Below are 21,124 nucleotides of genomic sequence, written 5' to 3' on the forward strand. Positions count from 1 at the left end.
AGCTCCATCAGAAAAGAACTCTTGCTAGAGAACTCTATGCAAAGAAGGAGAGGGGAAATACCATATTGAGCATCCCGAGCATGGCTGGAAAATGCTGCTTTGAGAAGGGACTGAGCTCTGTTAATCTAGCTGATTATCTTTGCCCAGCTGCAGTATCTGAATACTGCTTATTTTTAAAGGCAATAAATCAGTATAAAGTTACTGAAAATACTCTTTTTCTCTCAGGTTTTATGGTTCAGATTGCTTTGTAAAAAATGTGTGAACATGCATGTGCAAACTCCTTCCAGGGGACTATCAAGGGCAAGGTAAGAAAAAGAGAACAAGTTTGACTAAAAACATGTCAAGGGGTAAGCCCAGCAGCCAGGCATTGCACTAGCAAGACAGGGATCAAAGCCTGACTCTTTAAATTAGACTCAAAGTGACAGCACTTGAGTCTGGCAATTGAGGGGACCTGAGGCTCTGAGAAAGAAAATGGCTGAGATTCAGTCTGTAGTGATGCTGGGGTCAGGGAGCAACAACCTGAAGGCAGCCTAAGTGCATGTGTGTTTGCAAGATGACTTTGCAGTAGTGAGGTATGTATGAGAAGGATCTACGGATACTCTGATTAGAGGGCCAAGGATACATCTACGGGGTCAGGACAACTAACTAAGCTTTAGATTTATGTTCTTATAAAGGTTTGCTTCCACTAGGAAGATTTGTGCAGATGGGTAAGCCACAGGGAAGAATGAAAGCAATTGTGCAGGCTAGGGACGGTCTTGCATAGGACATCAGGAATGTAGCTGGTTACATGCTCACATTCCCAACTTTCCTGGGAACTGTGGTCTTTATAATAGTGGGGAAGGGAGGGAAATTCCACATGCACAGCAAGTTAGAACAGTGGTCTCATGGCTGATGACTTTTAAAGGCCAATCCAACAGGAGTCTTTCCAGTGGCTTTAATGGGAATTGAATCAACCCTACACCAGTACAGGAAGTCAAAGCAACATCCCCTTCACCACAAAAGCATTTACCCAGTAAGTGGAGCTGTGGAAGGTTGAAACTTCAGAGTACCCTTACAATGAAAGTTACTGTAAATGTTTGATGTAAAGCATCCACAGAGTTTAATACACCATGGAGTGAACACTCTTCAGAGCATGTGCTTTGTTGTAAGTACAGTTTTTCCAAGGAAAGCGTTATGGCCGAGACTTTCAAACCTGGATACCTCAGATCTCTAGGCTCCCAACTCTGCATTTAGGCATCTAAATGAGCGGGCTGGCTCTCACAAGTGCTAAGCCACCAACAGCTTCAGTGAAATCCTTAGAATCATAGATGTATGGTGCCTAAAACAGTTCTCCAGCTGAGGTCTCACCAATGCTGAATAGAGCCATACAAATACCTCCCGTGTCTTACATACGACTCTCCTGTTAATACAATCCAGAAAGATATTAGCCTTTTTTGCAACTGCATTACACTGTTGGCTCACATTCAATGTCATCCACTATAACCCCCAAATCCTTTTCTGCAGTACTACCGCCTAGCCAGTTATTCCTCATTTTGTAGTTGTACATTTGATTTTTCCTTCCTAAATGAAGTATTCTGCACTTGTTTTACTGAATTTCATCTCGTTGATTTCACACCAATTCTCTAATTTGTCAAGGTCATTTTGAATTCTAATCCTGTCCTCCTAAGTGCTTGTGGCTTGGTGTCATTCACAAAATTTTCTACACATACTGTCCACTCCATTATCCAAGTGATTAATGAAAATATTGAATAGTACCAGACACGAGAGAGACCCACCATGTGGGGCCGCACTAGACGCGGCCTCCCAGTTTGACAGCGAACCTTTGATCACTACTCTTTGAGTAGTCTCTCAATTAGTTTTGCACCCACCTTATATTTCATCTACACCACACTTCCCTAGTTTGTGTATGAGAATGTCATGTGGGATTGTGTCAAAAGCAATACTAAAAATCAAGATATATCGCGTCTACTGCTCCCCCCATCCACCAGGCCGGTAACCCTGTCCAAGAAGGAAATTAGGTTGGTTTGGCATGATTTGTTCCAGACAAATCCATGCCGGCTATTCCTTATAACCCTACTATCCGCCATGCTTACTGCTGGCTGTTCTGCACTTCTGAGAAACAGCCCATTCATTTAGGTGCCTTAATTTAGGCCCCAAGTTGAAAAGTCTTGGCCTATGAGGAAAACCCATGTTCTGTCAATGCCAAAGGAAAAGCACAAACTCCGTCTCAAAATTCAAAGTATTTGATCAATTCATTGAGCTGCTTTATAATCCACTCTCCTCAAAACCCTACAGCTGGTAATTCTCCAGTGACAGCTACCCCCACTGCAAGCAGCTAGACTACTTGCTATTTAGCACTCCATCAGGTGTTTGTGCTGAAAATGGCCAGTGGAACATGGCAGAGCTGCCTGCTTCTAAATATGACAGGAACTGGAAACTAGTAACTTGGTGCTCAGCACTAGATCATCTGCTGATGTCCAACATGGCCATCTTCCTTCCCCTGGCTTTTTGGAAACCAGACCCTACACAGTTACAGCCACCTCCCTTCCTCTTACCTCTTTACTGCTTTCTGGGCCAACATTCTGTTGCCTGCCAGGAATGTGACACTGCCCAAGATGGCCAGGTACTTCAGAGTCTGGAACATGTTAAGTTGAGTCCAATAGACATACATGAGCCCCAACATGGCTATGAAGAGATAAGACAGGAAGTCTCATTTTAAAGCAAGACCCTAGTTAAAACTGCTCATGGCACTAGACTAGACAAATAACACACTGTGCTGCCACCCCTAAGCCTTGGATTCCAGTCTCTCCCTGGCACCTTGGCCCAGGAGAACCAGAGAGCCTCTGCAGTCAGTTCCATGGGAACAAGGGCCTTGTGCCATTGTGGGTGATGAAAGAGTAGCACTGGTGAGTTATGTCTAATTCTCTTCAAATGGAAGACTGGTGGATGCAATAAGAACATCTGAGTGTGTTAGAGGAGGAGGATCTTCCAGGGTTCTGTGAGGGACCAAAAAACAAATGAGAACTCGGAGCTCTCAGAGAAAACTAGGTCCCATCCATTCCTGACCAGGACAAGTTGGTCTACAGTGTGTGCGTGTGTGTATAAATAGACTCAGGAAGGAGTACAGGGAGATCCCATAGGCCTTCGTCCCCACTCCACTGCCACAAAAAAATTCCCCATCTACCAAAGGGTGAATACACAACAAAAATAGTGACCTCTGATATGAAGAGTGCTATTAAGTGTAGGTAAGTGGTGTGCAAGAGGAGCCCAGTATAATGACAGCTGTTATAAGCAGATGGACAAAACAAGTTTATCACCATATTAACAATTCTGAAAGGCAGAAAGAGGAAAACGAGAGAGAAATGTTATGCTATTAAGTCATTACAGTTAATAGGTTGTGAGTCCATTTATCATCAGAGTACTCATCTGTAAAGTCCATGTGGGAAGGAGGTCATACAAAGCAGAGAGCATCTGACACTTACCAGCATGTCCCAGGTGAAAGATAATGGTGCTGGGAGCAAAGCTGAAATTGGAGATGTTGGCACCAATCTTTATCCACTGAAAGAAAAAAATAAAACCCCAATCACAATGGCTTTATTAGACACTAGCTTTTATTTGTCATCAGTTAACCACAAAGTTCTTCAATATACCTTTTAAACTTGAGTTACTTCAAATGCATCAATTAAAATGGCCAAGACTGCAAAACCAACGTGTTTGTTACTGCTTGTCCACAGGAGGAAACAGCCTGGAGTAGTTGCTGTGGGAGAGCGACTGCAGAACCACTATTCCACAATAGCTCCCCACACCGCACTAACAGTGTCTTTGTGTGGTGTAGCTTTAATTCACACCTGAGTTTATTTCACAACAGCTTCCTCGTGTAGACAAGCCCTTAAACAGTGGTCAACCCAAGATACCATCTCGCTTCTGCCAAGCTGTTAAGGCAGAAGACACTGCTCCTAGTTGTAATAACGAATCTGTTTCTGATTTCATGAAAGCAACCAGTCAGTTAGTGTTTCTTTAAGAGTTAGATACCAGCTATCTTGGAGTCTGCAGGATCTCACAAGTATTTTGCTAAACAAAGCCTCCAAACCCATCCTTCTCTCAGAAAAATCTGATGTGCCTTGAATTCATATGAATAAAACTGGTAAAAGTGAACATGATGTTCTGTTACTGAACCCAGGATGAAACTAGCTACAGTTCTAGAAGAAATAAAAGGTTATGAATGACCATGTAATAATGTCAGTTTGAAGGGAGTAGAAGAGACGATGAAAAGGAGAATCATCGCTGAGGGGGCGTTGGGTAAGTCGTCAACAAGTGCACCATGGATTCTGAAGGTAACTGGACACGGCTCTATCTGATTGCCCCCCAGCCTTCAGAAGAGGAGAGGTTGCATTTGGAATACACTATGAGGTAAGGGTGAGGGTTCAAAGAGGAGCCATATGTTTTTCCCACCAAATCAGGTATAATTTAACTTGATGAGCAGAGAGATTGTAAAGTATACTAAGCAAGTTCTAAAGTGGTGTTTAATTGATGACAGGTGCTTGGCTGATGCTGTACATTTCAGCTCCAGCAATAGGGACTCAAATGCTGATTAGGTCCACAAGTGGGAATCAATCTGGTGGTCTCTCAGCCTCTTTTAGCATGTCCACATCACAAAAAATCGCCATGCAGTTTGGTATGACTGTCTTTGTTCTAGAAGAATCTAAACCTGGAACAGCAGGGGCAACTGAGGTCAGAACTGAGAATGTCAGCAGAGCCATGTGGGAGAAGCTTAAACTGCACAATGCCTCATCCTAATCAGTGCTATTAGTTTTCTAACTGGAGCATAAACAATTTAGGGACAGGGAGTTAGAAATGACAAGCTAGTCCAACCCTTTGCACATAGATTGGGACCAGAGTAGCTCCATTAATTTGCTTGTAACATCCCATTTCCATAATGCCCTGCCTTGTTAACATCAGGCTCCTCCTAAGGACTGGAGAGAAGCTATATCAGTCAACAAGTAATGCTAGTGAGTGAGGCAAGAATTCCTCTAGTCACCTGATAGCCTCTCACTTGATGCCTGGGAATCAAAACTGCACTTCTACCAAGGCCAAGGGACTTTATTACATTTTCTTTAACCTGTTCAGTGCCTTAAGATGATTTGCTGGGAGACCAGCATAGAATGAAACAGAACCAGAGAGTTATCTGAGTTAGAAGGGACCGCTAGAAAGACATTGTTCTTCCCTCTGTATCACAGCAAGACTGGCTTAATTACTCCTAACCAGAGAATAGGTAAGAGGTGTGGCTGAAGTTGTTTACTGTGCTAGTTTTGGGTTGTGGGCAGAAGAGAAATTCTATATGGAATCTATTCAACTTACCAGAATTAAGAGCAAAAACAGCGGGGAGAGGATCAAGGCTGTGAATGTGTTGGATACCACTGTAGGAGGCCTCTTTTCAGGTTCCCTGAACAGGTGCTGTAGAGAGAAGTCCTTTTAGAAGCACTTCACAAGAATAGCTTTCACCTCAACAGTTTCTGTCCTGCTCAAAGGTCCCACACACTAATTTTGAGTGGGGTGGCCCCTTTAAGTATCAAAGGCCCTCTCCATGTCTTTCTTGTGAAAGTGTCTCCCTCCTCCAAAACGTAATCCCTTGCTTTCTTGCGGTGTCAATTTTCCCTTGTAGTCTGTAAAACAGGGAATCTCCTTCTACTCAGCATGCATCATGGATGCTACTCCATGAGCTGACCTGAAGGGAGAGTGTGAGAGAGAGAGAGAGATCGATCTTTAGGAGCTGGAAGCTTTTGTTGGTCTCCATTTGATGAAGCATAGAAAGTGTGATCTCTAACAAAACTATGTGTTCCCATTGCTCAGATCTGGATCTCCTCAATGATGGCACAATATTTTGTTGCCACATCACTGGGACACAGAGCTTATTTCTGCCTACTGATAAGTAATGCAAGCCCCTATCCACCAAGAAGTTATTTTTGTTTTCCTCCAATGGGCATCACTAACATGGTGACGATGCTCTCATATGGAAGGCTACGTTTTAAGACTGTCACTGATAAGGGTAAAAGTGAAACTGGGTATCAAAAATAGAATTCATTCCCATCTTTTGAGCTGTACCTGGATTTCTGGCTTGGGAATGAAAAGCTTCTTTGATTGGACTGTGGATGGAGTCTCTTCCTCTGGGAATTTGATAACAACATCAGCCTGAAATGGAATTGAACAAACTTACAAAACCATGACCCTGGTGTATGATCTATAAAGGCTATTACACCCCCACTTCACACACACCCCCGAGACAGATTTCCCAACATAATGAAAGCATTAAAGACGACTAAGAAATTCAGCCACACTACAACGAACAACTTACCACACAGACCTACTGAATTGCATTTTAAACTGACATTTCCTTTTCTGAACAGGGAAGGGAATGCCCTTCATTTAGCACTATACAGCTGGATATGTTCAAATCCCAGCTGGTACACACAAGTTACTTCCAGGAAGGCTTGCCTCTGAGCCTATGCCCAGTCAGTACAAGACTGATCTCAGAGAGCCTGTTCCATGGCTGCTCAACCATGATACACAGAGCTGAAAAGTCATTCTAGTCTTGCTTTTGCACTGATTCAGTATGTATATATATTATATTTTTTAAAACCAAGAGTCTACATATGCCATCAAAGGACGCAAGATCAGCCACACAGAACTACAGCGTTTGTCTCTTTATTCTTCTAGGCATCTATTATTGCGTCTCGCTACACTGTCAGTGATCCCACAACCATGTCACTGCACAGTCGGCAACATACCACATTCCACAGGATTGGATTTTCCAGAGTGGCATCTCCAATTATCAAGTAAAGGGTGTAGGTACCAGAGGCAGAATCAAACTCTGTCTTTCTCTCAGCAGTGTCCAGTTCAAACTTGTACACATTCTTGCTGTCTGGTTCTGCGACAAACACCACCTCCTGCCCAGTCTTTGGGTTGTGAAGACGGACAAATGTCTGAGAAGGAAAGTGATAATGGCTTAATACTTAGAGAGAGATTTTCATCACAGGAAGAAATCTTGGTTTTGACACAAATGAGGCAGGCAAGTATTCATATTTTACAGATGGGGAAACTGAGGCACATGGTAGCAAGTGATTTGCCTAAAGTTAGTGACTCAGTGGCAGAGCTAGAAATAGAATTCAGGAGTCCTGACTACTGGGCACCTTACTGAATCGCTTCAGCACAATCCTTCCCAATGTAGCCACACTCTAATACAGGAACCAGAGCAGTCCACAAAGTCTCTTGGGTGCCAGGCATTTCCTGCTGTGGCTGCAATTAGCTCTACGTGCAATGTTTTACGATCGACACATGCCTGGTCTATGGACCACGAGGTTGCTACATCGAATGCAACCCTTAGGCATCAGAGTTTCAGGGAACATTCTGTGTCCAAGGTAGAAATGCACTTTTACAGCACAGGATGAAGCTTCCTCCTCTCTGTATTTGTTTCTCTAAATAAGCCATGAAGTAAAGCTTAGCAGAGGCTTATTTAAAATGAAACAAAATAAGAGAACTAGATTCACTCTGTTCAGATCCAATCTTATTTCCCTCCCTTTTGGGTGCACAAAGTATTTATCTACAATTTTCCCATCACAATTTGTTTCAAACACAGACAACAGGATGGTTTTCAAAGCCTAAGAAAGCTTTTCAAAGAGCAACTGCTGCCTAAGATGCCTCAAGAGGCAGCATCCAGATGACAGGATAACTACATAAATTCATTCTGACCTGGTGAGGGATGAGCTCAGCTCCACTGTTCACATCCACCAGCTGGAAGGACAAGGCAAAATTCTGATGGCTGTCAGCTGTGAATGATCCTTTGGCTTTGGCTGGATAAGCTACCCTAGGGAGGAGGCGGCGGAATAAAAAAAATGATTACAGATGGTTTTCCAACAGAGTGTTTGGAGTGACTGACATGCAAGTCTGGCTAACAGTGTCATGATTTACTCATGGGGGACTTACTGCAGATTACTTGATAAAACAGACCATCAGTTCAGAGAATTAAAATGGATCTCTGTTCCATCACTACCCTCCCACAAAACTGAGGGGGAAAAAGTAATGATTTAGCATGATTTATTTCTGCAAGCTATTTGTATAGCGTGTATTTTAAGGGGAAAAATATTGGATTTAAAGAAACCCCACAAAAAATGATTTACAGTTAGAGCTGTGCAAATAATGGATTTCTTGGTTTGCTGGCAGTTCAAAAAAACCAACAACCCTGAAAACTAAATTTCCAGAAAAGCGAAAAGTAAAAAAAAAATTTGGTTTGGGTCGAACGAAACTATTTGTTTGACCAGAAACAAAATGTTTTGTTTGCATTTTAAAAATATAAAATTGAAGAAAAATTCAAAATGAAAATTTACCACCCCCAACTCAATGTTTTGGAAATGACAAAACAAGAGGTTTTAACTTTCAGAATTTTTTGGCTGAAACAATTTGGCAAAACATTTCAGAGTCGCCGAATCTGCATTTTTCCCTGAAAATAAAGTTTCAGCTGACAAGTTTCACCCAGCTCTATTTGCAGTAGCATGACCCTACACCACACATTCGTCTCAGAGGTTCCTCTAGATGAAATCTGCCAATACCACGAGCACCTAAGCCATTATTTTAACTAGTTATATCTGCTAACTTGAGCATTGTCAATATGAAATAGCTGCATAGAAATAACTGAGGGCTTGTCTAGCTTCTGTCACCACTTTCTTCAGTTAAAAAAAGCCACTTCCCCCCAGTGAGCTCTCAAGGATTTGTGAGTTGAAAGGAGAAGGCACAGATACACTTCTGATGATGTTTAGAAACAAAAGACTACTTGAGCTTCCATAGCAGAAGATTAGGAGGTACTGAGCAGTGGCCTCGGCTCAATATTGTCATCTACCAGTGCATCTCACACACTATTGCCTTACCTTGTGGTTTTTGGTGCAATGCTTTGATCCTTATCCACAGTAGAAAGATCCACATTTGTAATGCCAACTTCTGTGGAGACCTTTACTTTCAACTGCAGCCAAGCATAATAGGGAAATTAACAGTACACGTACACAGACAGTTCATGCCAGCGTTTTCCTTTATAAGTCTAGAAATCCCCCTTACTCCCAGATGCCTAAGAGGTAATCAAAAACAGGTTTGAAATACCTCCTTTGCCAGAATTTTGGGGTGGGGTAGAGAGGAAAGAAGGGCAGAAACAAATCTGACCAGGACTGATCATTCATTAAGAATATACTCCCATACCAACCCCTGCACTCATGCGCCAACAATCCAGACCTCACACTGAGATCAGTAAATTACAGCTTGTCTGTTATGGTCAGGTGGTTACTTGACCCTTTTTAGATAACAGTACCCCTCTTCAAAGGGCAGGATAGGAAGATAGTTCAAGCAACTAGATCCCACTATAAGTTTTTTAAAATTAATGGAAACTATGCATGTTACTCTGCTCGCAGTTTTTAAAATACATTTCTACCTTTCTCAGTTCCTATTAATATCTAGCCAACAAGTCTGACAGTAACCTGCTATACTTTTCTTGCCTTAGACCTCTGGTAGGTCTTTCTGCACAATCTCTTACCACCAGGCAAAGCCAAAGGACTCAGAAATGCAACTGGCCTCTACTTCGATTTAGCAAATTCTCCTTTATGATTAAAGTCAAGTTATTATTTGTACTGCCGTGGTCCCAAGGAGCCCCAGTCACAGACCAGGACCCTGCTGTGCTAGGTGCTGTACAAATAGAACAGCCCCTGCCTCAAGAGTTGACAATCCAAGTAATCAAACAAATCAAGTGGGATTTACATCCAGCTTCCTTCCAATCATAAATAGTCGCTACAGAGTAGAGCTTTTAATTAGCACATTTGTTCTCCTCACATAAGAATGGCCACACTGGGTCAGAGCTCTGGTCCATCTAGCCCAGTATCCTGTCTTCCAACAGTGGCCAATACAAAGTGCTTCAGAAGGAATGATCAGAACAGGCAGTCATTGAGTGATCCATCCCCTGTCGTCCAGTCCTAGCTCCTGGCAGTCACAGGCTAGGGACACTCAGAGTGTGGAGTTGCATCCCTGATCACATTGGCTAATAGCCATTGATGGACCTATCCTCCAGGAACTTCTAGAATTCTTTTTTGAACCCTGTTATAATTTTGGCCTTCACATCATCTTATAAAAGCATTCCTTGGAGAGTTAAAAATCTGTTCATTGCCAAGATGATTTCCCATCATGTACTACGGTTTGTTACTGTACGGTTGCTCATGAGCGCCAGACCCTGCTACACAAGTGAATTTTTTTACATAAAGAACTTTATTTGCACTGTTCAAAGTGAAAAAAAGATTGGCTCTGCCAATCTTGACTGTTTCTTTACAGCTGAGAATTAGAGATTTCAATAGGGATGTTACCCATAAGATTTCTCCTTGTTAGTGGATCCTGCCCCAAACTAGCCAGAGAACAGAACTTCATATTGGTTCTAGGACAGGAACAAAGGAAGTGAGAATCCGATCCACTTCCAGTTTTAAAGGCAACTGAGAGCACCTCAGTGCTATTCTGTAAAGTTCCCTTTACTGACTATTACACACAAGCCCATCTCACAAATATTTTAATGCCAGGAAATGCAGTCTTTCCACATGGAGTAATAACCCTGCAGTTTAGCTCATTACAGTCAAAAACTACTGTGCATTAGGGACAATTAATGGTAATGACAGCCTCCGAACACACAGCTCCCCCGCAGCCCTCCCTGCTAACAATGAGTCTTATTATTAGGAGACAATCACACAAAGCCATGGGCATTAATGCATTCCCCCTGGCGCCACATGCCTCTAGAGAGTTTAAGCGAGACCATCAATCCCTTCCTGACACTCTAAGTGCGATTATTACTACAATTACAATGCCAATTTGATATGCATGGCAGAGGCCAGCACTTGTAAATAAGTGTCCTCCTCCCTGCCATTCTGTGCCGACTGAATGGTAAGATTTTAAATGCTAATTTTTTCATTAGCAGCAACTGAGGGCAAAAAGTTAACCCCCCAGAATACACATCATCACTTGAGGAGAGTGACAATTGTTCCCAACTGTCACCACTGCAGTGACTTTGTGAATGGAACGTTCTCCCTGGAGCAAATCTGGGGAAAAAGTAGAATCCCAAACATTTATTCACAACTACATTTCCTTGAACAACAGGTAGCGGGCGACTGTTTCTACTAGCAGAGGTGTGTTTGAACAAGCGCTTTTTAATTTGCACCCACAACTTGACTCTCTCAGTCTTGCTCTGACACGAACCAAACATCCATGTCTCCCTCTTTTCAGGATGAAAGGAACATAAGTTTGACTGTAGATGTAGAGTACATACAAAGACAAAAAAAGATCAACTACTTAATTTTCAAGTTATATAAGGAACTGTGTAACATGGCTCTTTAACCACATCCTGAAGTTTATGGGCTCAAATTCTGAACAGCTTGGAGAACCAACATTTCTAGTGAGTTTTTCCCTTATTTCATACTAATAGATGTTATGCAAACAGTTGCTTTACATCACCAACATTACTAATCTTTGCTCTGTATCTGATGTGCAAATATTACCTATTAAGTGATTAATAATCAGTGAAATAACTAATTGATCCCCTTCCTTGCCCCCTCCAGATCTAGTTTCTGATCCTGAGGCAAAGCCATAACAATAATAAATACCCAACTCTTAGACCGTACTTTGCATCAGTAGATTTCCAGGCTCTTTATGCCCATTTTACACAAAGGGAAACAAACAGGTGAAGCGACTTGCCCCAAGGTCACAGAGCAGGCCAGTGGCAGAGGAATTCACACCCCTCTGCCCCCAGTTTCCTGACTCTGAGCCCCATGCTCAACCCCCTTAGGCTAAATCAAAGTCTGTTGCTTTGCAGAAGATTGTGATGGCACACATTCAGTACAATGGGACAGATCTTCATATGGTCTAAATTAAAAGTAGTTCCATTGAATAAACACTTCACAATTAGACAGCAATCAAAACACACGCACCTCAACTTTGTTTGCAATTAATCGACTGTCACCATCAACGCTGATGGAGAAATCATAATATCCACTGGCAGGTTTGACATTCATGAAGTTCAGCTCAAAGATGTCTCTGTGACAACAAGAGCAGAGATATAAAGAACAGAAAACACATGCTCTACAATACCCATATGGGAAACTTGTGCAACTATACAGAAGTGAAAGACTCCAAAGAGCAAGGTATACTAGATTTTCCTCTACTACAGCTTACAAGTATCTGAGAGAAGCAGCATATAAAAATTGAAAAATATTAGCATGAAGACAGCATTTCTGGGTGAGAAGAGACTTTCACCCTTCCAAAAATAAAGATATCTTCTACATTTAAGTCTGATATTTTCTAGGTACACTACATTGTAGTTTTATTACAGCATTTTTTCTTGTAGGCAAAGACATACGAGATGCTCTATCTACAGCAACTGCAATGGTTAACAGTCATGAGCAGAGGAACAGTAAGTTTATAACAGAATGGATGTACACAGTAAAATGGAGGTCAGGAATGATCATTTCTTTTGAAGGTGGGGCAACTTCATCTCACTCTCACAAACCCTTGCTAGAGGAGTCTGAATGGATAGATTATGGCAGTAACCCCAAACGTGGTTGTTTAGAGCACCATATGTGGCTCTCATTAAGTCCACATCCCAGGTGCAAGTCTGGTGTCAGAGCAAACAGTTAGGATAAGCATAAACCACACTACCCAAAATAAGTAAGGCAGTCCTAAGCAGACAGCTCAGTACTGCCAAAATCATGCTTCATCCATCCAAGGAGTTAGGGAAAGAGGAGAAGCACCATATGTTCCCTCCCAGCAGTCAGAAATATTGTTGGGAGGGGAGAATTGCATCAGTGGGGAGATGACATGTGGCAATGATTCAGTATCATTACTAAAGAGCACTCTAAAAGTCACTACGCTCACCAATAAATCATTATTGTGTCTTGAGTATTCCATCATTTAAGAAGCATTTCTTTCTTCTGAGAGGCAGAGAAGAGGGGAAAAAAATCCACTATTATAATAACAGAGGTTGCTCCTTTATGTCAAACAGCAGAAACAGGTTTGTTCCTTACCCTGAAATGGCAAACGGCATCTGGTGAAGGACAGTGGCTTTGGTAGAAGCAGACTTGGCATGGTCTAGCTTCACAGCTGCTTGAGTCAGTGGCTGTGACATGACATTGGTCACTTGCAGCTAGAAAGAGAAAACGTGATTAGTAAGAGTACAATTCACATTTCTGGGAAGGCTACCCCTCAGGGAGCTAATTCTTGGAAGACAGAGAAGCATCCAAAGACAACTCACTTGTAGGAATCCCCTGCCCTCTACTACTATTCCCCATGATTTGATTGACAAACATGTCAAGTTTGAAACACAGCATCCTCAGTCTACCTAGTTCCTTATGATGCCTTCATATCATGATCAGAAACATTATTAATTCTCCTAATAAAAGCAATTACACGGAACACTGTGGTGCTTTTTGTGGTAGTGTCTCTGCTTAATCCCCAGTACACAGGGGTCCATAAGACTCATTTCACATAGGTACTAAATGTGGGTTTTAGGAATTAAGTACGCACTTGAGCCCTGGTGCCAGAAGTGAAAGGAGTTATCCAATGCACTAAGGCTTCCCATCCCTGTAACACTGCAGACTGAGCCAAGAAGATTATGGACAAATGCAAGTCTAGGAGCTCACCCTGAGAATGGGTTGATGATGAGACACAGCTGCTGGCCCATCAGGGACGACGATGATGGGCAAGTGGTAGCGGTTCTGGGATAAAGAACCTGCAGCACAAGCCACGCTGAAGGCCTCAGAGAGTGTCTCAAAGTTCTTCTTGCTAAAAATTGCATTCATCAACTGGATTATCTGATCCTGAAACAAAGAGGAACCAATCATGTCAGCCAAACATGGGGGGGTGGCGGGTAAGGAAGGAGAGAGAGGGCCACTTTCCCCAACATTTGAGAAGGGCCCAGCCTAACAAAGTGCTAAAAACCTCCTTGTGCAGGAATAGAAGCTTTGACTTATACGCCGGTGATTTTACCTTAGATCTCTCTGCAGATATGATTGGCAAAAGAGTCTCATACAAATACAAATATAGTACCCAACAGCCACAAGATGGATGTTTCTTTTATTTTAAATTCATTTTGTTTAAACTATTATTAGGTCAGCCCTGTAACAATGGAAGGTTAGTTACCTATACTTCGACTGGGTTGAACCTTAGAATCATAGAATATCAGGGTTGGAAGGGACCTCAGGAGGTCATCTAGTCCAACCCCCTGCTCAAAGCAGGACCAATCCCCAATTAAATCATCCCAGCCAGGGCTTTGTCAAGCCTGACCTTAAAAACTTCTAAGGAAGGAGATTCTACCACCTCCCTAGGTAACGCATTCCAGTGTTTCACCACCCTCATAGTGAAAAAGTTTTTCCTAATATCCAATCTAAACCTCCCCCACTGCAACTTGAGACCATTACTCCTTGTCCTGTCCTCTTCTACCACTGAGAATAGTCTAGAACCATCCTCTCTGGAACCACCTCTCAGGTAGTTGAAAGCAGCTATCAAATCCCCCCTCATTCTTCTCTTCTGCAGACTAAAGATTCTTAGACTAAAGACTTAGGATTCTTGTTCTTGGGTCTAGAGTTCCCAGCACAAGACACGAGGGTGAAGCCTGAATAAATAAAGAATCTTTAGAATTCCTATTTGTTTCAAAATATAAGGCTACCCCTTGATATAAGCACAGGCATTGGGGCCAACTTTGGATATGAAAATGGCATTGTACTCAAAGCCAATAAGAGGCCTGTATATACACCTCACGTCCCAGAGTGTCCGCCCAATATCCGAGGAACGTATACAGTTTGTTTATCATTACAAAACCGGACCAAAACCACCCGCCACAGTCACCTCCTAAACAATCTCCTTTTAGTTTTCTCAAACACATTTAAAGTTCCTCTAGTTGCTCAGTTTCCACTGTGTTCATATCTACTGATGTCTCATTTTTCTCATGTTTGCACCTACTGATGGTCAGTGGACATGAGACCCCAACTGAAGGCACCCAGATGGAAGCATCAGATCCTCTATTACGTGCCAATCTCACCAAGTGCTCTTCTCCAGAACAGAGCATCTTGAGGGATCGGGGACTTAATCGTCAACAGATACACTGGTTTAACACCATGAAAACGGTAAGGGGAGTTGTTTTAATTATAAACCCGCTAAACTTTAAAATAACTTGGGTGGCTTTCTGAAAAAGAGGTATTTTCCCCATTCAGTTAAAGTCATCCAACAAAAGAGCTCCTGACAGTCTGATTTAGAATCAAAGCTAAACAATTTTCTCTAATTGGACCAATTTATTTTTTTCTGTCTTGGGACTCTGACAGTCTGAAATGTGCGACTGTGTTCACCAGAACCTCGGTGTCAAAAGCGACATCCAAATTACTCCAGCATCAAGTCTGCTTGGCAGCAGCATGAAAAAGGGCCAAGAATGAACTCAGATTCCGTACACAGGCGTCATGCTCAACCCCCTCCATTGCTGCTATTACCTGAATGATGCACCAAGTGGCTCGGCATAGCTTCTTTTTTGAGGTCCTTACATAAAGCAGGTTATAATAGTACATTGAGGTTCAGTGAACTGTACCCTAAAAGACACTAAGTAAATGATCCTGCAGAGGGCTCGCAATAATGATTTCTATTAGGGCTGTCGATTAATTGCAGTTAACTCACGCGATTAACTAAAAAAAAAATTAATCGCGATGAATTGCACTGTTAAACAACAGAATTCCAACTGAAATTTATTAACTATTTTTGGATGTTTTTCTACATTTTCAAATATATTGACTTCAATTACAACACAGAATACAAAGTGTACAGTGATCATTTTATATTATTTTTTATTACAAATATTTGCACTGTAAAAATGATAAACAAAATAAACAGTATTTTTCAATTCACCTCATACAAGTGCTGTAGTGCAATCTCTATCGTGAAAGTGTAACTTACAAATGTAGATTTTTTTTGTTACATAACTGCACTCAAAAACAAAACCCTTTTACACTTTAGAGCCTACAAGTCCACTCAGTCCTTCTTCTTGTTCAGCCAACTGCTAATACAAACAAGTTTGTTTACATTTACAGGAGATAATGCTGCCGGCTTCTTATTTACAATGTCTCCTGCAAGTGAGAACAGACGTTCGGAAGGCACTTTTGTAGCCGGCATTGCAAGGTATGTACGTGCCAGATATGCTAAACATTTGTATGCACCCTCATGCTTTGGCCACCATTCCAGAGGACATGCATGCTTCCATGCTGATGACGTTCATTCTGCCATCTATTTCTTTTTATAGCAGTCTCGGATGATGACCCAGCACACGTATATTTTAAGAACACTTTCACTGCAGATCTGACAAAATGCAAAGAAGGTACCAATGTGAGATTTCTAAGGATATATACAACACTCGACCCTGGGTTTAAGAACCTGAAGTGCCTTCCAAAACCTGAGAGGGATGAGATGTGGAGCATGCTTTCAGATGTCTTAAAAGAGCAACACTCTGAGGCGGAAACTACAGAATCCGAATCACCAAAAAAGAAAATCAATCTTCTGCTGGTGGCACCTGACTCAGAAGATGAAAATGAACATGTGTCAGTCTGCACCATTGTGAATCGTTATAGAGCAGAACCTGTCATCAGCATGGACGCACGTCCTCTGGAATGGTGGTTGAAACATGAAGTGACGTATGAATCTTTAGCACATCTGGCATGTAAATATCTTGCACCGCCACCTATGACAGTGCCATGCAAACGCCTATTCTCACTTTCAGGTGACATTGTAAATAAGAAGCGGGCAGCATTATCTCCTGCAAATGTAAACAAACTTGTTTGTCTTAGTGATTGGCTGAACAAGAAGTAGGATTGAGTGGACTTGTAGGCGCTAAAGTTTCAGATTGTTTTGTTTTTGAATGCAGGTTTTTTTGTACATAATTCTATACTTGTAAGTTCAACTTTCATGATAGAGATTGCATTACAGTACTTGTAATGGGGGAACTGAAAAATACTATTTCTTTTGTTTTTTTATAGAGCAAATATTTGTAATGAAAAATAAATATGAAGTGAGTACTGTACACTTTGTATTCGGTGCTGTAATTGAAATCAATATATTTGAAAATGTAGAAAACATTTTTTAATCGCAATTAATTTTTTTTAATCACTTGACAGCCCTAATTTCTATCTACTCTGGCTATGTACATATTTCTGTTCTGCCTACTGATGCTCATAGTGTCGGAGAACCAAACTTTTGTGCTTAGATTCATGTCCTAAGAGTACATTATTGGAAGACTACTTTCCTCCCGGGTATATTTCTCTGTAGAAATCAGGTAGACCTCTCCATTTAAGGAGTCACAAACTAAGGTGTTTGGTTTCAGAGTGCTATATGAAATGTGAAATATAGGAAACAGCCGCCAAAACACTGGGTTCTTTTTTCAATCTATTTCAACAAATTCCCTCAATAAACAGAAAATCTAGGATGCAACTGCATTTTCCTTTGGTAAATTTGAGAAGAATTCTTTATATCTGTGGTACTTAAGACCAACTTTCCTCCTGGCTGGTAGTTAAATAATGGGCGCTTGCATAGTTCCCTTTTACCAGCTTCCTATGGGTCAAATTCTGATCTTACACCTTTTAATGATCTCCAGATACAATAATTAATGTTCTTTCACAAGTGGTTTTTTTACCAGCTACTACACCCTCTGGACCATAGGATCTGGTACATACCTCCTTCATCGCTGGCTCTGTACCCACATGGTCTGACAGTCCATAAGTAGCAGCAACAAATAATGCAGTAGCCTCAAGTCCTTCTTCAAACTGCAGATATACCCCACCTAGGTCATCCAAGCGGGCAACAAGGTCCTGGCAGCAACAAGAGAGAAAAACTGTATGAAAAGTAAAGACAAGTACCACTGACAGCAGAACTACTGAGATTAATTCCATCTATTACGCATACATTCATGGAGTATTTGTATTGGGATCACTATGAGAATTTTTTCTACTGTAATCTGAACAACCTTTATAGCTATGAAAATATCCAAAACACAAGACCTGGTAGTAATGAGGGACTTTAACTACCCAGATATCTGTTGGAAAACTAGTATGGCAAAATAAAGGATGTCCAGTAAGTGACTGGAATGTACTGAGGATAACTTGTCATTTCTGAAGGTAGAGGAAGTAACTAGAGGGACAGTCATTTTAGACATGATTGTGACTAACATGGAGGAATTGGTTGTAAATCTGAAGGTTGAAGGTATTTTGGGTGAAAACAATCATGAAGTGAGATTTCAAGATTTTAAGAAAAGAAAGGAGTGAGAGCAGCAGAACAAGGCCAAAGCAGACTTTAAACTCAGACCTGTTAGGTAAGGTCTCCTGGGAAGAAAATCTAAGGGAAAGGAGAGCTGACAGTTTCTCAGAGAGACAATATTAAAAGGCACAACAGCAAACTATCTCAATGAGAAGAAAAGACAGGAATGGTAAGAGGTCAATATAGCTCCATTAGGAGCTCTTTAATAACCTGAATATTAAAAGGATTCCTACAAAAAATAGAAACATGGACAAATTGCTAAGGGTGAACATATAAAAGAATAGCAAAAACGTCTATAGACAAAATTAGAAAGGCTAAGATATAAAAGGCAATAAGAAGAGGTTCTTTAAATACATTAGGCACAAAAGAAAGACAAAGGGAAGTGTAGGTCCTCTACTTAGCAGGGAAGGAGAGCTAATAATGGACAACATCAAGTAGTCATTTAATGCCTATTTTGGATAACTCTTCACTAAAAGGTAAACTGTGACTAGATACTCAATATAAGTACTATTAACAACAAGGGGGAGAAGGAACACAAGCCAAAATAGGAAAAACAGGGTTAAAGAATATTTAGATAAGTTAGATGTATTCAAGTTGGCAGGGCCTGATGAAATTAATCCTTTGGCACTTACAGAAGTAGCTGAAACAATCTTGGAATGATTGCAATTATCTTTGAGAACTCATGGTGGACAGGTGAGGTCTCAGGGGACTGGAGAAAGACAAACACAGTACCTCTCTTTAAAAAGGGGAACAAAGAGGACCCAAAGAAATACAGATCAGTCAGCCTAACTTTGATACCTGAAAAGATACTGGAACATATTATTAAGCAATCAGTTTGTATGCACCAAGAGGATAATAGGGTTATAAGTCAGAGCCAACATAGATTTGTCAAGAACAAATCATGCCAAACCAACTTAATTTCTTTCTTTGACAGGGTTACTGGCCTGGTGGATGGGGTAGAGAGAGAAACAGAGACAGAACATATCTTGATTTTAATAAGGCTTTTGACACAGTCATACATGATCTTCTCATAAGCATTCTAGGGAAATATGATCTAGATTAAATAGCTATAAGGTGAGTCACAACTGGTTGAAAGACCATACTCAAAGAGTAATTATTCATGGTTTGCTGTCAAACTTGGGGGATGTATCTAGTGGTGTTTTGCAGAGCTCAGCTTTTCATTAATGACTTGGATGATGGGAGTGCAGGGTACTCTTATAAAATCTGCACATCACACCAAGCTCGGAGAAGTTGCAAGCACTTTGGAGGACAGGACTAGAATTCAAAACAAGGTTGACAAACTGGAGAATTGGTCTGAAATCAACAAGATGAAATTAAATAAAGACAAGTGCAAAGTACTACACTTAGGAAAGAAAAATCAAATGCACATCCCCAAAATGAGGAATAATTGGCTAGGCAGTAGTACTGTAGAAAAGGGGGTTATAGTGGATGACAAACTGAATATGAGCCAACAATGTAATGCAGTTGCAAAAAAGGCTAATATCATTCTGGGTTGTATTAACAGGAGTGTCGTATGTAAGACACAGGAGGTATTTGTATGGCTCTATTGGACATTGGTGAGGCCCCAGCTGGAGTACTGTGTGTCAAATGCTGGGCACCATACTATAAGAAAGAGGTGGACAAATTGGAGAGAGTGCAGAGGAGAGCAACAAATGTGATAAAAAGTTTAGAAAACCTAATCTATGAGGAAATGTTGAAAATGGGGCTTGATAACAGTCTTCAAATATGTTAAGGGCTATTAGAAGCAGCACAGTGATCAATTGTTCTCCATGTCCACTGAAGGTAGGACAAGTAGTAATGGGCTTAATCTGCAGCAAGGGAGATTTAGCTTAGATACCAGAAAAAACTCTCTTATTATAGGGATAGGTAAGCAGTGGAATAGGTATCCAAGGCAGGCTGGGGAATCCCCGACATTGGAGGTTTTCAAAGAAGAGTTAGAGAAATACTCGTTAGGGATGGTCTAATATACTTGGTCCAGCCTCAACATAGGGAGCTGGACAAGATGATGTCTTAATATCCCTTCCAGTCCTACATTATTAGGACCGTGTGAAAATATTCTTGCATCGTTTTGAGAAAAAAAAACAGAAGTAGTAAATAAAGGCATTAATTGGCTTGAACCACCCTAGTAATTTTCTGGGTTTAATATGAATTTAAGGTCACTTTTGTTAGAGCTAGAGTCCACATACTTGTTCAACCTTATTCACAGGGAAGAATTCTGCTTTGAAAGGAGTTTTCGAACAAACTCCAGCACTGCAGGGTAGGAGGGAGTTGGCCAATGCTGCATTCTAAAACAATCTTTCAGAGCTGCAGATTTCTAAAGACTGCCTCAGCAATTTAAGAATAAAGCAAGTTCCTACCTCTATCTCCTCCACAATGCCACTCAGGTCTGCCTGCTGGGACAAGTAAGATGCTGTCTGTAATGCCTGAATGGTTCTGGAACAATGAAAATCAAAGCAGGGATGAGCAAGTAGTGTGTGATTTTACCGTTTAAAAGCATAATATTGTTAAAACCAAAGCAATTACACAGTTTGAATTACAGTTGAAATGGAAAACACAGGCAGATAGTACATTCCGTCAGTCGATTTGGGAATGTGGGGGGGGGGGGGCGCGCTCAGGGGGCAATAGAAACCTGAAGACGTACACGGGAAACTGAATATTTAATTTCAGCTATGTCAAGTAAAGGGACACTTTTGGGTTAAGGAAAATGCATGTATAAAAAAATACTGTACTTGCATTACTGATAAATCCTTAAGTCAATTTT

The 21,124-nt window shown here is 41.2% G+C and overlaps 1 protein-coding gene across 4 annotated transcripts in view; it reads right to left on the minus strand.

Annotated features, from left to right (window-relative positions):
• RPN2 (ribophorin II) overlaps positions 1 to 21,124 on the minus strand; it is a 32,416-nt gene that overhangs the window by 3,797 nt on the left and 7,495 nt on the right. For 3 of the 4 annotated variants that reach the window (XM_077832045.1, XM_077832047.1, XM_077832046.1), the window contains exons 5-15: positions 20,721 to 20,796; positions 17,763 to 17,897; positions 13,701 to 13,877; positions 13,086 to 13,204; positions 11,994 to 12,099; positions 8,919 to 9,010; positions 7,747 to 7,861; positions 6,786 to 6,980; positions 6,103 to 6,189; positions 5,359 to 5,454; positions 3,483 to 3,558 (exon numbers count right to left, since the gene is read on the minus strand). In XM_077832045.1, coding sequence (XP_077688171.1) covers positions 3,483 to 3,558; positions 5,359 to 5,454; positions 6,103 to 6,189; positions 6,786 to 6,980; positions 7,747 to 7,861; positions 8,919 to 9,010; positions 11,994 to 12,099; positions 13,086 to 13,204; positions 13,701 to 13,877; positions 17,763 to 17,897; positions 20,721 to 20,796 — 1,274 coding nt within the window. Of the gene's footprint in view, positions 1 to 2,555; positions 2,686 to 3,482; positions 3,559 to 5,358; positions 5,455 to 6,102; positions 6,190 to 6,785; positions 6,981 to 7,746; positions 7,862 to 8,918; positions 9,011 to 11,993; positions 12,100 to 13,085; positions 13,205 to 13,700; positions 13,878 to 17,762; positions 17,898 to 20,720; positions 20,797 to 21,124 lie in introns of all 4 variants that reach the window. The other variant, XM_077832048.1, reaches the window with a different exon arrangement.

The sequence above is a fragment of the Eretmochelys imbricata genome, chromosome 13 (genome assembly GCF_965152235.1).
Source record: "Eretmochelys imbricata isolate rEreImb1 chromosome 13, rEreImb1.hap1, whole genome shotgun sequence".
Taxonomy (NCBI): Eukaryota; Metazoa; Chordata; order Testudines; family Cheloniidae; genus Eretmochelys; species Eretmochelys imbricata.